The sequence below is a fragment of the Anser brachyrhynchus genome, assembly GCF_964034855.1.
Source record: "Anser brachyrhynchus genome assembly, chromosome: 5".
Taxonomy (NCBI): domain Eukaryota; kingdom Metazoa; phylum Chordata; class Aves; order Anseriformes; family Anatidae; genus Anser; species Anser brachyrhynchus.
In genome coordinates, this window is record NC_137699.1 from 45,156,245 (window position 1) to 45,171,048 (window position 14,804).

General features: G+C 43.4%; 1 protein-coding gene across 1 annotated transcript in view; it reads right to left on the reverse strand.

Moving 5' to 3' along the window:
• The window catches only part of SEL1L (SEL1L adaptor subunit of SYVN1 ubiquitin ligase), a 30,292-nt gene extending 23,582 nt beyond the window's left edge, over positions 1–6,710 (reverse strand). Inside the window, exon 1 of the mRNA XM_080593671.1 lies at positions 6,555–6,710. Within this exon, the coding sequence (XP_080449797.1) occupies positions 6,555–6,624 (70 nt within the window). The 5' untranslated portion in view covers positions 6,625–6,710. The remainder of the gene's footprint in view (positions 1–6,554) is intronic.
• Positions 6,711–14,804: the final 8,094 nt, after the last annotated feature.

Here is a 14,804-nt window from a genome sequence, read left to right on the forward strand (position 1 = left end):
TATTTTTCTGAAATATACAATTTTGTACAATATCCAAAACATTATTTTTTAAACCCAAAGTAATCCTCTAGATTAACCATGCAGTCTGAATTGTTCCAGTTCAGGTAAACTGCTTGAAAAAGAACATAGCAAGTGAAAACGACCTGTGGAACCTAAGGATTTGAGTTACCAAATCAGCTTTAGTATAAACAACTTCATTAGTGACCAGTCACATTAGCACCACCTCACTTAAAATGAAACATTACTCTTCACAGAAGAATACCAATTCATTTTGCCTGGCCAGCATACTCAAACCTTTGGTAGAGGTTTCTCTTAAGAAGAGAAGCTGTGAGACATCACTTTAGCTCTAAGGTACCATTCAAGCGATGCAAGCCTTGTTTAACTGTTACCTTTCTCACCTGAAAGGGCTATCTAACTGGTTAGAAAGACTGGGAAGAGAGAAATAGTAAATAAGAAAGGCAGAAAACTACTAAAAAGCAGAAGGAATGGAGGTAAAAGGGAGGGAAAAGATCATCAGAAAAGCTTACGTATGACAGTTTTACCACCGTTTTGCAGTTGTCTCTGAATTTTAGTTCTTGTAATTTTAAAGGGCTACCCACTGCACTTCAGAGAACTTTATTTGCACTATCATCTTGATGGAAAGCCTCTAAAACTATCACAGCTGAAGCATGACTGATCCAGTCATCAGGATCTGACACCACCTCATTTAGGTAAACAAGAAACACATCAAAGAAAATGCTATAGGCCTCCCTCTCTCCTGTACACAACTCACTGAAGCAAAAAGCTTAAAACCTAAACAAGCAGCTAAGCAGAAGTGCCACTAACCCCTACTACATTTAGGAATTCCTCCCCCTGCCCTGAGATTTTGGGTTGTATAATACCTTATATAATACCCTACAGAAGTGGCCAGACGCTGATGGGCTGGAGATCTGCAGAAGTAGAAAGATTACCTGAACTGACAGCAACTACGGACTTGTACATGAGGTACACCAGTTAGCATGTTATAGCTCGCTATCAAAGAATCCCCACACAAATACTGAACATCAGCAAAACTCTACAAGTTTACAGAACTCTGCTGACTCCATGTAGGCATTTGGCAGCAAGCAAAGAAAAAACTTGCATACTTTTCATCCTCATGCAAGTGACGTGTTTTACCAGAAATCAGTCATCTCTGACATGACAAGCCATGAATCACCAGTTTCATGTTTTGAAGATTGTTATCATAACGTTGCGGCTGCAGGTATTTGCAATGAAAAGGCAAATCTTGGAAGCCAGATTTTGGAGACTCGTCAAATCATTTCTATTCTGTTTTTGAGGTTTAATCTTTGGTTAGAACAGGTAAGTGAAAACACGAGCATCAACTTTAAGCTGTGGGAACATAACTTAAAATGTTAAAGACTGATAAGCGAAGCTGCAAAAGTGATGCAAGAAGTAACTCAAACAGATCATAGTCTACCGAGTTTACTGAAGAGGATGCAGAGCTCAATGAGTTTGACTCCCCGCAGACACAGGATTCAAAAGGGTTTAGAACAGCCTGTGTGGGTAGGCAGCTGTACTCTACAAGTCCAAAAAAGAAAGTGTGAAGAGCTCTTCAGAGAAGGTAGTGGAGACAGCACAGAGTATTCAAGATGAAACAGACCCTGCAAGCAGCAACCAGGCAACCAGCCTAAGAACAAGCACCGAGTTGGAAAAAATACCAAAACAAAAAAAACAGGCTTAGCTACATTTTAAACAGAGACCACCATGCTTCCCAGCTTGAGGACTCTAACAGAGAAGAATGACTTTAAGTCTGAAGTCCTACTGCTGAATATTAGTACTTGAGACTACCACATAACAGTTGGTCTTTGAATACATTAAGAAGTATGTACGTATCTGGGCTATTTGCTGGTCCTCCCTGTTTGAAAGATGTTTGACAGATAGAAGTTTAACATGTTTCCCATGAATTACATTCTACTATTCTAAACAAATTTGATGTAAAGCCAAATGCCGTCAATGCAATTTCAGGGTCTAGAGTCTGTCAAGAGAGTCACACATGCTTCTGCAGTGGCGAAAAAAAAGAGAGGGTTAAACTACCTAGTAGACTGTATACTACTATTAATAGGTACAAAATACTTACATGGTGCTTGTTTCTGTAGTAACAAACATGTTATTTTTAACAGTTATACCAGCTAGGGAATTTGGTTTTGTCTGGTCAAAAATAAAATCAAAATCAACCTCCATGCCTGACACAGCACTGGACCGTTCTGATTTTTGGTAAAAGCTTTAGTAATTGATTTCCATTTCTGGAAGGTTGATTTCACCACAAAAGAGACATAATGACAAATATAAAAAGGGTATGTTATCTATGTACATATACCAAAGAACACTTTTATTGTGACTTCATATTCAAGGCAAAAGGATTACCAAACTGAAAGGCAAGAGACAGCTGATCCAGACCAACACAAGCTAGAGCTCACTACATCTGCTCTTCTTCCTTGAAAGCAAGTCCCCTGTTTCAGTTGTATTGCATCACCTAAATTCCCTCTGAAGGAGCCAGCGCTGTTATTGAGAAGTTGCACTTTAACAATTCGTTCCAAAATAGAACTAAAGCAACAAGCTGAGTTTAACTGTTCTTGGCTCCTAGACTTCCTCCTAAGTAAAAGAGAGAAGGTTGCAGTTATGACAGATAACGTGACTAGAGATCACTTACAGCAGTGTTTCTCCACAGGACTGCTGACTAATACACACACGCTACCCATAGAGGTTTGTCTACTTCTAAGAAACAGTGGAGAAAACTTCTGAAAGTGTTCATGAAAGACCTGGGGAAGGTCACAGTTTGACCTAAGAACAGCTTATTAGTCAAGGCTCAACTACTGAAGAAAGCCACAGATGTTGTGTTTGCACACCTGCTTCACAGATTACAGCTGATAGTTTAATTTGTTTTTCCACAAGCAAATCCAAAAGCAAAGGTAACAGACAGTTTTATAGAATTAGGCAACCTTGGTAACAGACCCAATTAAAAAAAACCTTCTAGGAGGAAAACTGGAAATCAATCTCACCATTTGCTAAACAAATTAGAAAGACACTAAGATGTATTAAAAGGGAAGGGTAGGCAAAAATACTTGTGCCTGAAACAGGCAGCTGATGAGATCACACAGAGCTTCGCTTACAAACAGTGCTGAACTGGAGGCACTGCTGGGTGCTCTCAGGCTCTGCTAGGATTTTAGGGCACTCCGTACAGCTAAACGCTTGCTTCAGGTATCCACCACTTCATGTATAATTAAAATCAGCTTTAACAAAATTATTTTTCTTCTATTAGAACTAGTGTTCAAGCAGCCTATTTAAATACAGCAGAAGTACTCCATCAGCTTATGCAAGATAAAAAGATCCCAACATTTTGCGAGAATTGCCATTTTCAAGAGTAGTAAGGAGAGAGGGGCAGGAGTAGCAGTGCAGTGGGATTCAGAGAATGTCATTAGGTTGAAAGAGGCCAGCAGCTCCCACGTTTTGGTGCAGTAGAAGAACCGACCAACTGTCAGTCTGTGAAGCTAAAGAGCTGCTACTCCTACCAGACAACTAATACTACTGCTTTTAACACTGGACTGGTTCCTCATCTTTGGGAAATAACTAGAAATTCAGTTGCCCAAGCAGTGGGCAATCTCCCAAAGATCTGACAAATGTCCTAAGCGATCGCTGCCAGTCAGTTCCCTTCCAGTTTTTGCCAGGCTTTTCCAGTTTCCAACACTATCACAAGGCAACCAGCTAGGGGAGTACGTGTACCACAGGGGGTGTGCAGAACAAGCCTTTTTCGTACCACTAATAAAACAAAAATATAGTGTTTATGTCATCTTTACCTCATACTTTTTCATTTCTATTTCATACACATGAGGTGCATATAATCAGCACACTGTAAATATGTATATTTATTTGTAAGTTAATGGATGTTTAAAAAGTTTTTTTTTTTTTTTTTACTGATAGGAATGCATGATCAAAAGAAGTTTGGCAGCCACTATCCTAGAGATTTTCTGTGGCACTGTTACTTTTCAACATTCTTTTTGTGCCAGTGTCTAGTTAGACTCTGATACAGAACGCAAGCCCTGTTTATCCTACTTTTGCAGGAACAAGGGAAATCTTAAGATACAATTACCTAAGACTGCTCCTTATCAATTTTTCAACTGTTAAATTCAGAAAAAGAGATGGACACCAGAGCCAGTTTAGCGCAGATGCTGTTCCTATAACATGAACCTCCAAAACGTGACGTAAATTAAGCAAAATCCTTACGTGGCATCTGTTTAGCAAGACTAGTTTCAAATTATCCCTGGCAGCAAGTAAATCATACCCAGCTACAATCTTTGCAGCGTCCTCATTTTAGGGCAATTACAAGATTAAGATATAGGTCAACCCCCATCCTGAATACAAATCTTTTTTCAGTCTCCTTGCAATTGCTGGCTAGCTGTTTACAAAACTTACTCTGCAGCAGTCCCTCTGTAGGAACTGAGACTCCCAAGAAGGCAACAAGTTGAAGAAATGTTTTCCAGCTACGTAAGAAAAATCAAAAGGGTCAGGAAAGCCACTGAGCTCTGACTTTTACCAGTACGGACGGAAGTATCTATTATATGCTTGTACTCAGTTGTCCTACCAGCTAATACCAGTATGAAAAAGCTCTGCCTAGCACTGACACGAGCCAAGGAATGTGCAGGGCAGCCTGAGCAAGAACCACTTCCTCTCCTCAGGCAGAATGAAGGAACTTCTGCCTCCTCAGGCCTGTGAGCAAGGCAGAATACCAAGAATCAAATAACACCTGCAATCAGAAACAAATAAGAGAAGGCTTTTTTTTTTTCCCCTAACATTCTTAATAAATGATCAACAGAAGCAGAAGGCCATCGCTGCAGTGATAAGCAGCAGATTGCCACCTCTCACTGGAACAGGAACAGCTACCATTTTTAGCTCCTTTTGCCAGTGCCCCCCAGACTCCTTCACATTCTCTCCCAGGACCCAACTTTCAATTTCTTCATTATTTGTATAAATATTGTATCTTTAAACAAATAGCACATGTTTTTTAGGCCTGAGTTTACTTGTGTTCACCTTGAGTTTTCAAGAAATTGATTTAAACAGACAATGACTACAGAGATGGAATTTAAATCTACAGCTGAGTGGCTGACGAAAAAAAGTCTGTATTAAGACTGCCTTTTGAGTTAAAAAATAATAGTTGAACCATTTTTCTTTAACCTTTTTAAAATCTCTCCCTTCAATATATTTATATTCCAGATAACCATTTCCAGACACTGGCAATGACCAACTGCTCAAAGACCCAGTGAACACAGCTGCTAGGCGTGCATCAGATGCTACCAGACAAGGTGTTACTGCTACTGCAGGAAACCCAAACACCTATAAAGCAAGCCTTTTTTCTGCTTTAAGAACAAAGACAAATTAGGAGCAAGAAAGGCCTTCCTGTTATAATCTAATACTCTCCTCTAACCATTTCTGGGTATTAATGAACGATTTTACCTCAGCAACGATTTAAACCTGGCAAGAGCACCCCATCTGCCAGGCATTATCCCATGGGCTGCCCTGGGCCTATTAATTGTATTAGTTCAACTGACTCTAAACATACTTTTATTTTCCAAGGCTGATGTGGGCTGTAAGAACCTCACACTCACAAACACAGCTACGTGATAGTGGCAAAGCAGTCAAGTCAGAAGACCCACATCCTATAAGCTACCACAGCCACAGCTGTACAGTTAACAGCCCGTGTTTTTGACACGTAGCTTCCATGTACGTAACAGATGGTTCATTTCACTTGAAGAGTCTCCTCTCATCTCAGCTTTTGCCTTTAGAGATGCTATCAGGGAGAACACATCATTCAGACAGTCTCGGTGCCTCCCCTCTCTGGCTTCACAAACCTTGTACGTGTCTTTTCCACATTCTGGGAAGTGCTCTGCTAGCTTACAGCATTACATACTAAGCTCATATAACTACGCTTGATAGCCCATATGAACTGCAGTAACACAGCTTAAAAACTTAACTTCCTACTGCACTCACGAAAACAAACCCCAGACCACTGAACTTCCCTCTAGAGAAGAGGTTCGGTTACTTCTTGGCTTCTCACTGAGAGCCCAAAAGCACACCCTGAGCAGCCCCGGACAAGGCTACACGTTAAAGGGGTTCTCACAGGACCTACAGTCGCTCTGTGCAGCTAAATGCCCCGTGTGCGCCTCCCCCCCCGGGGAGAGAGACCCGGGCAGGAAACGGTGACAACACTCCAGAAGCACCGGGCAGCAGGAGGGAGGCCCTGCAGGGCCTGGCACCACCCGCCCCGGCGCTGCCAACCGCTCGGCCACGAAGCGCACACCGGGGAGGGGGGAAAAGCCACGTAGGAGGGCGGATTTCGGCTCCCCGCGGCTGCTGCAGGCAGCGCCGGGCCCCCGGGGCAGGCCGCACCCCCCTCACCCCCCCCCAGCACGTCCCCCTGCGGCAGGCCCGGGGGCGAGGCCGCGGCCCGGCGGGGCGCAGCGACAGGGAACGGGAGGGACCGGGAGGGACGGAAGGGAGGGGAGGAGGAGCCCGGCACTCACCGGCTGCCGCCAGCGCGGCGGCCCCGAGCGCGGCGGCACCCAGCAGCAGCAGCAGGCGCAGCCGCCCCATCCCGCCGCCGCCGCCTCCTCCCGGCCGCCGCCGGAGCCGGAGCCCGAGCCCGGCCCCCTGGCCCCGCCCCCCCGTCCGGCTCCACCAATCCGCTCCCCGCGCTGACGGGAGGCGAGCGGCGGCTGGCGGCGGTGCTGCACGCAGCTCGCCCGGGGAGCGGCTCGTGCTACATGGCCCGCGTTTATTGGCCGGGGGGAAGGGCGTTGAGCGGCTGTCATGCTCGCCCACCAACCAATGGGTTCGCGAAGAGGATTGCGCGTGCGCCCATCACGTGAGAGGGTCTTCCCAAATAAGGGCTTCGATTGGCTCCCGCGCCCGTTCCTACAAGGCCCATGATGAATTGCGAAGGGCGTCCCCCCGCCGTCCGTCACAACGAGGCCGCAGGAGGCAGGGACTACATTACCCAGAGTGCCCCGCGCCGAGCTGTGCACGGGCCGGGGGAGGGGGCTGGTTGCGGGCCATATATAAAGGGCGGGGCGAGGCCACCTGTGGCTTCTGAGGGTGGCGGTTGGGGTGGGGGTAACCGTTAGCGGCGGCAGCGGGGAGAGGGGGGAAGAAGCTGCTTGTGGTGGAAAGGAGGCGTTCGGGGCAGCCTGCGGCTGCCCTCTGAGGGGGCTCTTCCTTTGGGCTGTTGTGTGGGTGCTTGTTTTTAATAAAATAAAAATTTTTATCTTTAATTTTGTCCTTCGGCGTGTGTGTGTGTCCTCTGTCAGTAGGTTCCCGTATCAGCCTTTATTCTCTGAGGGGAAACAGGTGTGTGCCTTCAGTTTGTATTTAAACGTGCTGGGGTCAACTTTCAGACAACAGAACTCCAGCCAACTGAGTGCTTCCCTGCTCAGCTGTGTGGGAAGTGACAGTCAATTAAGTGTATGCTAAATGAGCACAGCCGAACCATGTGGAGATTGGCAAGGCTATCATTAATTGAAATTTATCAAAAAAGTCAGCTCTGGGAAGGATCTGAGAGCTGTGGAATGCAGTGCTTAAGTTCTTGTAGGCATGGTGTTTTCCTGTAGGCCAATTAAAAGCCAACAGCAAAATAAGAGGGACCGGTGTCTGGCTGCAACAGGCTGAGACAGTTACCATGTCACAGGACTGTGCCATAATGCTGTGCTGAATTATACAGTGTACTTGTCGCAGCCTGCCCAAAGCACTGAGCCCTGTCACCCTCCTGGCACCATGGCTGTACTGTCTGCAGGGTGGGAGCAGCGAGCAGTGGTGGTGGCGGTGTGGGGCAGACTTGCAGGGCCCCCAGGACCCTAAGTACCTCCAGGGGCCACAGGCAACCCCACAGCCATCGGGCAGTGCAAGCCCTGACCCGGGCACCAGGCAGCCTTCGGCAGTTGCTCCTCACAGGCCTTGTTCAAGACCAAAGCCGTGTGCGCAGGGCCAAGTGGCACGGAGGAATGAGAGAAAAAAGTCAAATGGCTTTTATTTTTTTTCCGAACTCATCAATCACATTCAAAATAAATAAATAAATCAGATAATATTGTAGACTGGGTTAGTTCCAATTAATTTAGTATATGCTGTAGTGTAATAGCACGATAAATTTATTGCCGGTTTTCCATTTACGTGTGCATCAGCCATAAAATTTCCATTACCTTTCTTAATCAGTTTTGCGTTTTTTTCTTCTGTGAAGCTTTGAATGGATGCTTATGCATTTTTGCTATATAACTCCTATTTATTCTATGCTAAAATACGATGCTCTCTTACGTATCTTGGAAAAATCTTTTGGTTTAGATGGGGAAGTAAGTTACTGCATCAAGTGACCACATGAATAAGGGCTCAAATTTCCTCCTTTGCTTGGTATGCTTGGTTTTAGTTTCTCAAGGTGTTATTTAATCTAAATGTTCAACAGATTTTTGAATTCTACCTATTTAAATACTACTTAGTACTTGTATAGTATGATATGGTATTATTTATTTCCCAGAGGTAAAAATGAAAGTTCTTATGTGAATTAAGGTTTGAGTTATTTAGTGATACGCCTAATAACTTTCTGAGTATTTCTAATACTCCGTTGATTGTCTTCTATTTCTATAGTTTGATCACACAACTTTCTGCTTTTGAAGCAACTGTGACTTTTACATGATTTATGAAAACTTCCTAGTGTTGTTATATTTTTTTTAAATGTAAAACTGTGGAAGTGGGAGAGAGATGAAGCTTGGTACACCTGAAGATTAATTTCCTAAGAATCATCCTTGCAGAATATTCTCACATCATTTGTCAGGCTTGCTTTAAAAAAGTCAAATGTAAGAAGCTTCAGGGACCTCTGAAAGACAAATTATCTCCCAAAATGTACAGACTTACTGATGGATTTTTCTGACAAAAAGGAAATTTCTTTCCTGTTTAAGTTTTGTGCAGACTCATTTGGAAGATCCTTTTTTTGCTTTTCTTTGTGTTAGTATGTCCTTCTCAAGTTTCTGGCCATTTCTTTCTGAGGAAACAATCGCAAGGAGAATAATCTTCCCCAATCTCCAGTGTTTGTGGCTGTCAGAGTGTTATGATTGTAGCAAGGGAGGTAGAAGGAATCTGCAAAGTAAGGGACAAAATGCAAACATTAATTAAACATCCTTAGGGGGCAATGGCAAAAATGATCAATCCCCTTACTTGTGATAACCAACTGCCCAATTACAGGGAGAAAGGGGAGGAAAAGCAGTGATGGAGAGAGGAAGGAGTATTCTGCCATCTTGCTCTATCCATCTTTACGGCATGCTCTCAGTTGAACTGCCTAACCCGTTTTCAGCCTCTGATTTACCACTACCCCTTGCATCCTGTGAGAAACTGATGGCAACTAAAGAACTCTCAGGATAGAACTGAGCAGGCTTTACGTCCTGATCTGACGCTCACACCTTGAATCTCATACATCCCCATTTATGCGCATCTATTTGTCCAGCTTTATGTGCACACAGCTTTACAACACTAGAATAGACTAACACACTGAGAATATATGAATATACCAAGGACTGTACTGTGCAAGTTCAATGAGGTCAACATCCTATTCCTAGGAATGGCTTACAGAAAATGTTTAAGGAATAAAGTACTAGGAGCAGAGCTGCTTTTGGTCCTTTCCAGCTTTCCAGAATCAGAGAACTGGGGACAATTAATGGAGAAGACCAGATGCACGTCATCCACAGACCTGTTCTTTACAAGCTTCTTCACGCTTTGTCACATGAACTTATGGAAACAATTTCTGTTCTCATTCATTCCATGCGGTGTGAAAAAGGAACCTCCTCCTCGAATTTTAAACCTCTTCATCCTTTCCGTGTGTGCCTGCTGTGTTAGAAATGGTGAGTAATCATTCTCTATACCTCTTCTACATGCTACTTGTGATGTTATCTTTACATATTTGTTTTTTCAATTGCCTCTTTCCTAAGACAAAAACTTCCAGTCCATTTAGAGTCTTCATGCTGAATTGTTCCATCTTTCTGAACATCCTCAATTCCTTTGTACATTCTGTAAAGTCCTATTACACCCTTTTTGAGATATGGTGAACAGAACTCTGCAAAGAGCCTCTTTTGTCCCTTAGCCTTCTCTTTCTCTTGCATTAGATTTTTTGGTTTAAAAAAAGAAATATGCAAAATTGTCTCTCTAGCCTGAGCAGCATGCAGTGAGAATGAAGTCACTTAACCCTGTATTAGATTATATGAATTCATGAATGTCAAATTCAGTATAAATTCAAGCACAGCACACTCACAATGTGGGGTGCAGTGCTTTAAATTTCATGCACAACCCTCTCACTTTGCAGCTTACACCTGCGACTACAGGTAAACCATAAATAGGGGCAGCTAAACCGTTAGAGAAAACAGTTTTCTAACAAAACCAAATATTTTAAATAAAAAAGTCCCCCAAAAGTTCCCCAGGACAGCAGTCGCGCTTTCCTTCAAGTCTCAGATGTTTATCACAGAAATGCCTGTTAAATGGCCTCTAGTAAACAGAACAGTGATCTTCACAGCCCAAATGAAGATTAAGAAAAGCACAATGTTCTGCCAGTGCTGATTTTATTCCCATGCTCCCTACCATATGGTTTTATCACCAGCATGATGTCTGAATACTGTAAACAGGCCAGCTTGTTAGTGCAGCAGGGGCCTGACATGAGAGAGAAAGACAATGAAACTCGTAACAGAAGAAATTCAGTGTGAATCAAAGTGACAATATCATTTGGTGGCAAGGCAAGAATGGTGCAGGCTTTGCTGGAAGCAGTGAAATAGGGCTGTGCAGCTAGCCAGCAGACAAAGATTTTGATCATGTCTTTTTCAAAGTGGACATTCTGCCCGATAAGCATGAGTCTAGTCATACCACCTCACTCTTGACAGTTACACAATCCACAGTATAACAACAGCCTGATCCTGCAGTGGGGATGTTCTCCTCAAAACGCGTCCTAATATCCCTTGGCAATACCTGGGCTGGTACTCCATTTCTGGGCATCACAGCCCAACTCATGCACCTCAGTTCTAATCTCCTGTTTTTACACCCTAAGTTAGTTCTCTGCTGATGCACTCCATATAATCTTGGGTGGGCTGATTTCTATCCTAAAATATTGATTTCTTACTCTATCAAGTCTTAGTTTATTTTAGATGCAGATAAATTATTTCTACATATGTTTCTAAATATTACATATTACAGCTGATTGGTTTTTAACCATTTCCTGTTCCCAAATAACTTCAGAAAAAACAATGCCTCCCCCAGCCATGTTCATTACTTACAAGTGTGTGTTGAATCATTTTTTCTGAATAAATTACACACTGCATGAGTGTTAGGATTGTTTATTTATGATTGATAGTTTAAATCCTGTGATTCTTTTATGTTCTTCCAGCTGAATGACTCAAATTTTCTAACCAAAGAATTATGAACAGTAAACAACCATACTTACAAGCTAACATTGCAAAAGCCCCAGAAATGACAGCATTGCCACAATGCTTCTGTAAACACAGACTAGATATTCAAGAATTCACACAGGCCGAAGGGACAGTCAGTATAGCCAAACAACATTCTCAAAGATGCATTTTTTCTCTTCTTCATCTGACTTTGTTTTCCCCAGAATTACAGCTCTGTGGATGTTTCCACGATTAATGTCCAACACTACTCCCATAATGAATATCCTGTGTACATCTTTTCCTGCTCACCTCTTCATTGACCAGAGTTCTTGCTTTGGTCCTGAGCCTGCAGTCAACACAGAAAGTTTCAAGAATGGGACTCCCAAGCTGGGAAGGAAAACATCGAGTTCGGATCCCTCTTACCCCTGGAATCCATCCCCATCCTGCACTAGTTACGTTCTCTTTTACTTCAAAGCCTGTCAGTTCCTTTGAGCTTTTCTTATTTTAAAGTAATTCAGGTTACATTAGAGACTGCCATTAATACAACAGATAATGCTATGTCCGTAAGTGCAAGAAAATCCAACATATATAACATTTTTAGGCTGCAGACAGTTTTAGGAAGATGTTGGACATGTCACTGCAACAAGTTAATTTCTTTTAAACTGCTCCTTTCCTTCAATATCTGCACCACAACTCACAAGACGCCTCTCAAAATCGTGTCAAAGACATTGTACTATACCTAAATTCAAACATCTATGCAGAGGTACAGAAGAGAAGCAGAGTACCTCATGTTATTTCCAGTTACAGATCCTTAACTGTGAGACTGTGTTTCTTCTAAATGAAACTATTTTTCTTATTTTGCCCATTTTCCTTAAGTATAGGGGCTAGAAAAGAATTCTACTGATTTTTACACAGTATTTCTTCAATAATTAAAATGTTTTAAAGAGTGTGAATGTTATGTTTTCATCAAATCTGTATGTAGTTTGGCCTGATGTCACTACACTTTTTCTCTAGAGTAGGCTGGTGTTCATATGCTGTAACACACTGCAAGATTATTTGTTTGCTCTTCCTTGTCATCTAAACACAGGACCTTGAGCATATAGCCAAGCAGATAACATTATTTTTAGTGCAAGCACAACAGCTGCCCTTGCTGGAAGGTTTTCATGCTAGACACAGAGCTGAGGTTCTTGGCACAATTCAGAGACTTAAGAAATCTATAAAGGTAACTCCCGCCCCTGGGATTATAACATTACAACTCCGGTAAGCACGTAATACTCAGGTTTCATTAAATCCTGCAGGAAATCTCACTGAAGATAACTGGAGCTCTTCCCCTGCAAAAATAAGCAGTAAAGAAAAGCAAGTGATAGCAGTAACTCAATAGCAGAGTTTAAACCAGAAACAACACAAAAAGGAGTATGATTCCAGGAACTTAAATGAACAGCATCATTTTTCTTGTATGCCATCGTCGGTACAAGGAATGTAAGAGCATCTGGTCCATTAAGTTATCTGGTTAAGGACTATTCAGTGTAATAGAAATAACAAGCAACAAGAAAAGTGGTAAAGCAAATACGCACAAACATTAGCGAATAGGTAATAAGTGAGGCAATAACAACGAGGAGAACTCAGCAGTCACTGATGGGCTGTTAAAAGAAGCTACTCAGGTGTAATCTTGACAGAGGCACCACAAAATCAAGATTATCATGTGATTAGATATTTGAAGTGGGCTGGCTGTGGGAATGTGTGAAAATATGGAATACTAGGAAGAACTTGTAAGGTTTTGTAAAAGTTATGGGATGTTTAGGGGAAGGGACAAAGGTACGGAAAGGGAGGGATAAGGGTGGGCAGCAGGAGAACATACCCAGCACACTTTTTAACTGAGCCATGACCAGCACAGTCTGTTCCATTGTCTTACAAACTATTGAGTTTCTTTGTGACCTCAGCAAGTTCACAAACACCACCAAGTTAGGTGGGAGTGTCGGTCTGCTGGAGGGTAGGAAGACTCTGCAGAGGGACCTGGTTAGGCCGGATCAAAGGGCCGAGACCAGTTGCATGACATGCAACAGAGCTCAGTGCCAGGTACTACTGTGCTTGGGTCGTAACAACCCCGTGCTGCGGTGTAGGCCTGGGGAAGAATGGCTGGAAGGCTGCCCAGCGGGGAAGGACCTGGGGGTGCTGGTCAGCAGCCGGCTGAACATGAGCCAGCCGTGTGCCCAGGTGGCCAAGAAGGCTTGCGGCATCCTGGCCTGCATCAGAAATGGTGTAGCCAGCAAGGCTAGGGAAGGGATTGTCCTCGTGTATGTGGCACTGGTGAGACTGCACCTCAAGGATTGCATTTGGGTTTGGGCCCCTCACTACAAACAGGATATTGAGCTCAAGTGTGTTCAGAGAAGAGCAATGAAGCTGCTGAAGGGGCTGGAAAACAGGACTTAGGAAGAGCAACTGAGGGAACTGTGGTGGTTTCCCCCAGCTGGGCAGCTCAACTCCACCACTCCGCAAAGGAAGGGCTTTGGGGAGAAAGTATGATGGGGGAAAAAAAGGCTTATGGGTTGAGATTAAGATAATTTAATTAAAGGAAAAAGAGGAGGAAAAAAAAAAAAAGCAAAGGCCTCACAGAAGCAAAAAGAGAGAGAGAACAATTATTCTCTACTTCCCATATGCAAAAGATATTTGGCCATGTCTTGAGGGGCCTCAATAAACAGTGGTTGTTTGAGAGGACAGCCATTTTTTATTGAGAATGCCCCTTCCCAACCTTTTATTGCTGTGTGTGACACCATATGGCAGGGAATATCCCTTTGGTTGGTTGAAATCAGGAGCTCTGACCACGTTCCCTCCCCAGCTCTTGCCCCTTCCCCAGCCTCCTGGCTTTGGGGATCTGGGGGAAGGCTTGGGGAGGATCTTGATGCTGTGCCAGCACTGCTCAGCAGCAGACAAAATGCTGGTGCGATACCAGGGCTGCTCTTGCTACACATGTGGAGCAAAGCACTGTATGGGCTGCTGTGGGGAATGTTAACTCCATCCCAGCCAGACCCAGTACAATATTTGTGTTTGGACAGAGCTTCAGGAATTGTCCGTATGGAAGCTGGGATCAGCATTATAACCACATCCTGGACAATAAAAGATGAAAGAATGTTAGCTTTACTTTTTATTTTTGAATAAATCAGGGTGCTAACCCATGCTGTGGGCTGTGCCACAGGTGCAAAGCCTTCATTTGAGATTGCAGTAGATGTTTTTGTAACATATGGATCCCAAGCACAACCAAAGCTGGGTGTGTATGCTTTTGTTTCTCCATTCACTGGAGTGTAGACACACTTATGATTTTTTGCAGATCCTGTATGAAGTGCTCAGATTGGCTTTTGGTGAGACAAGCTA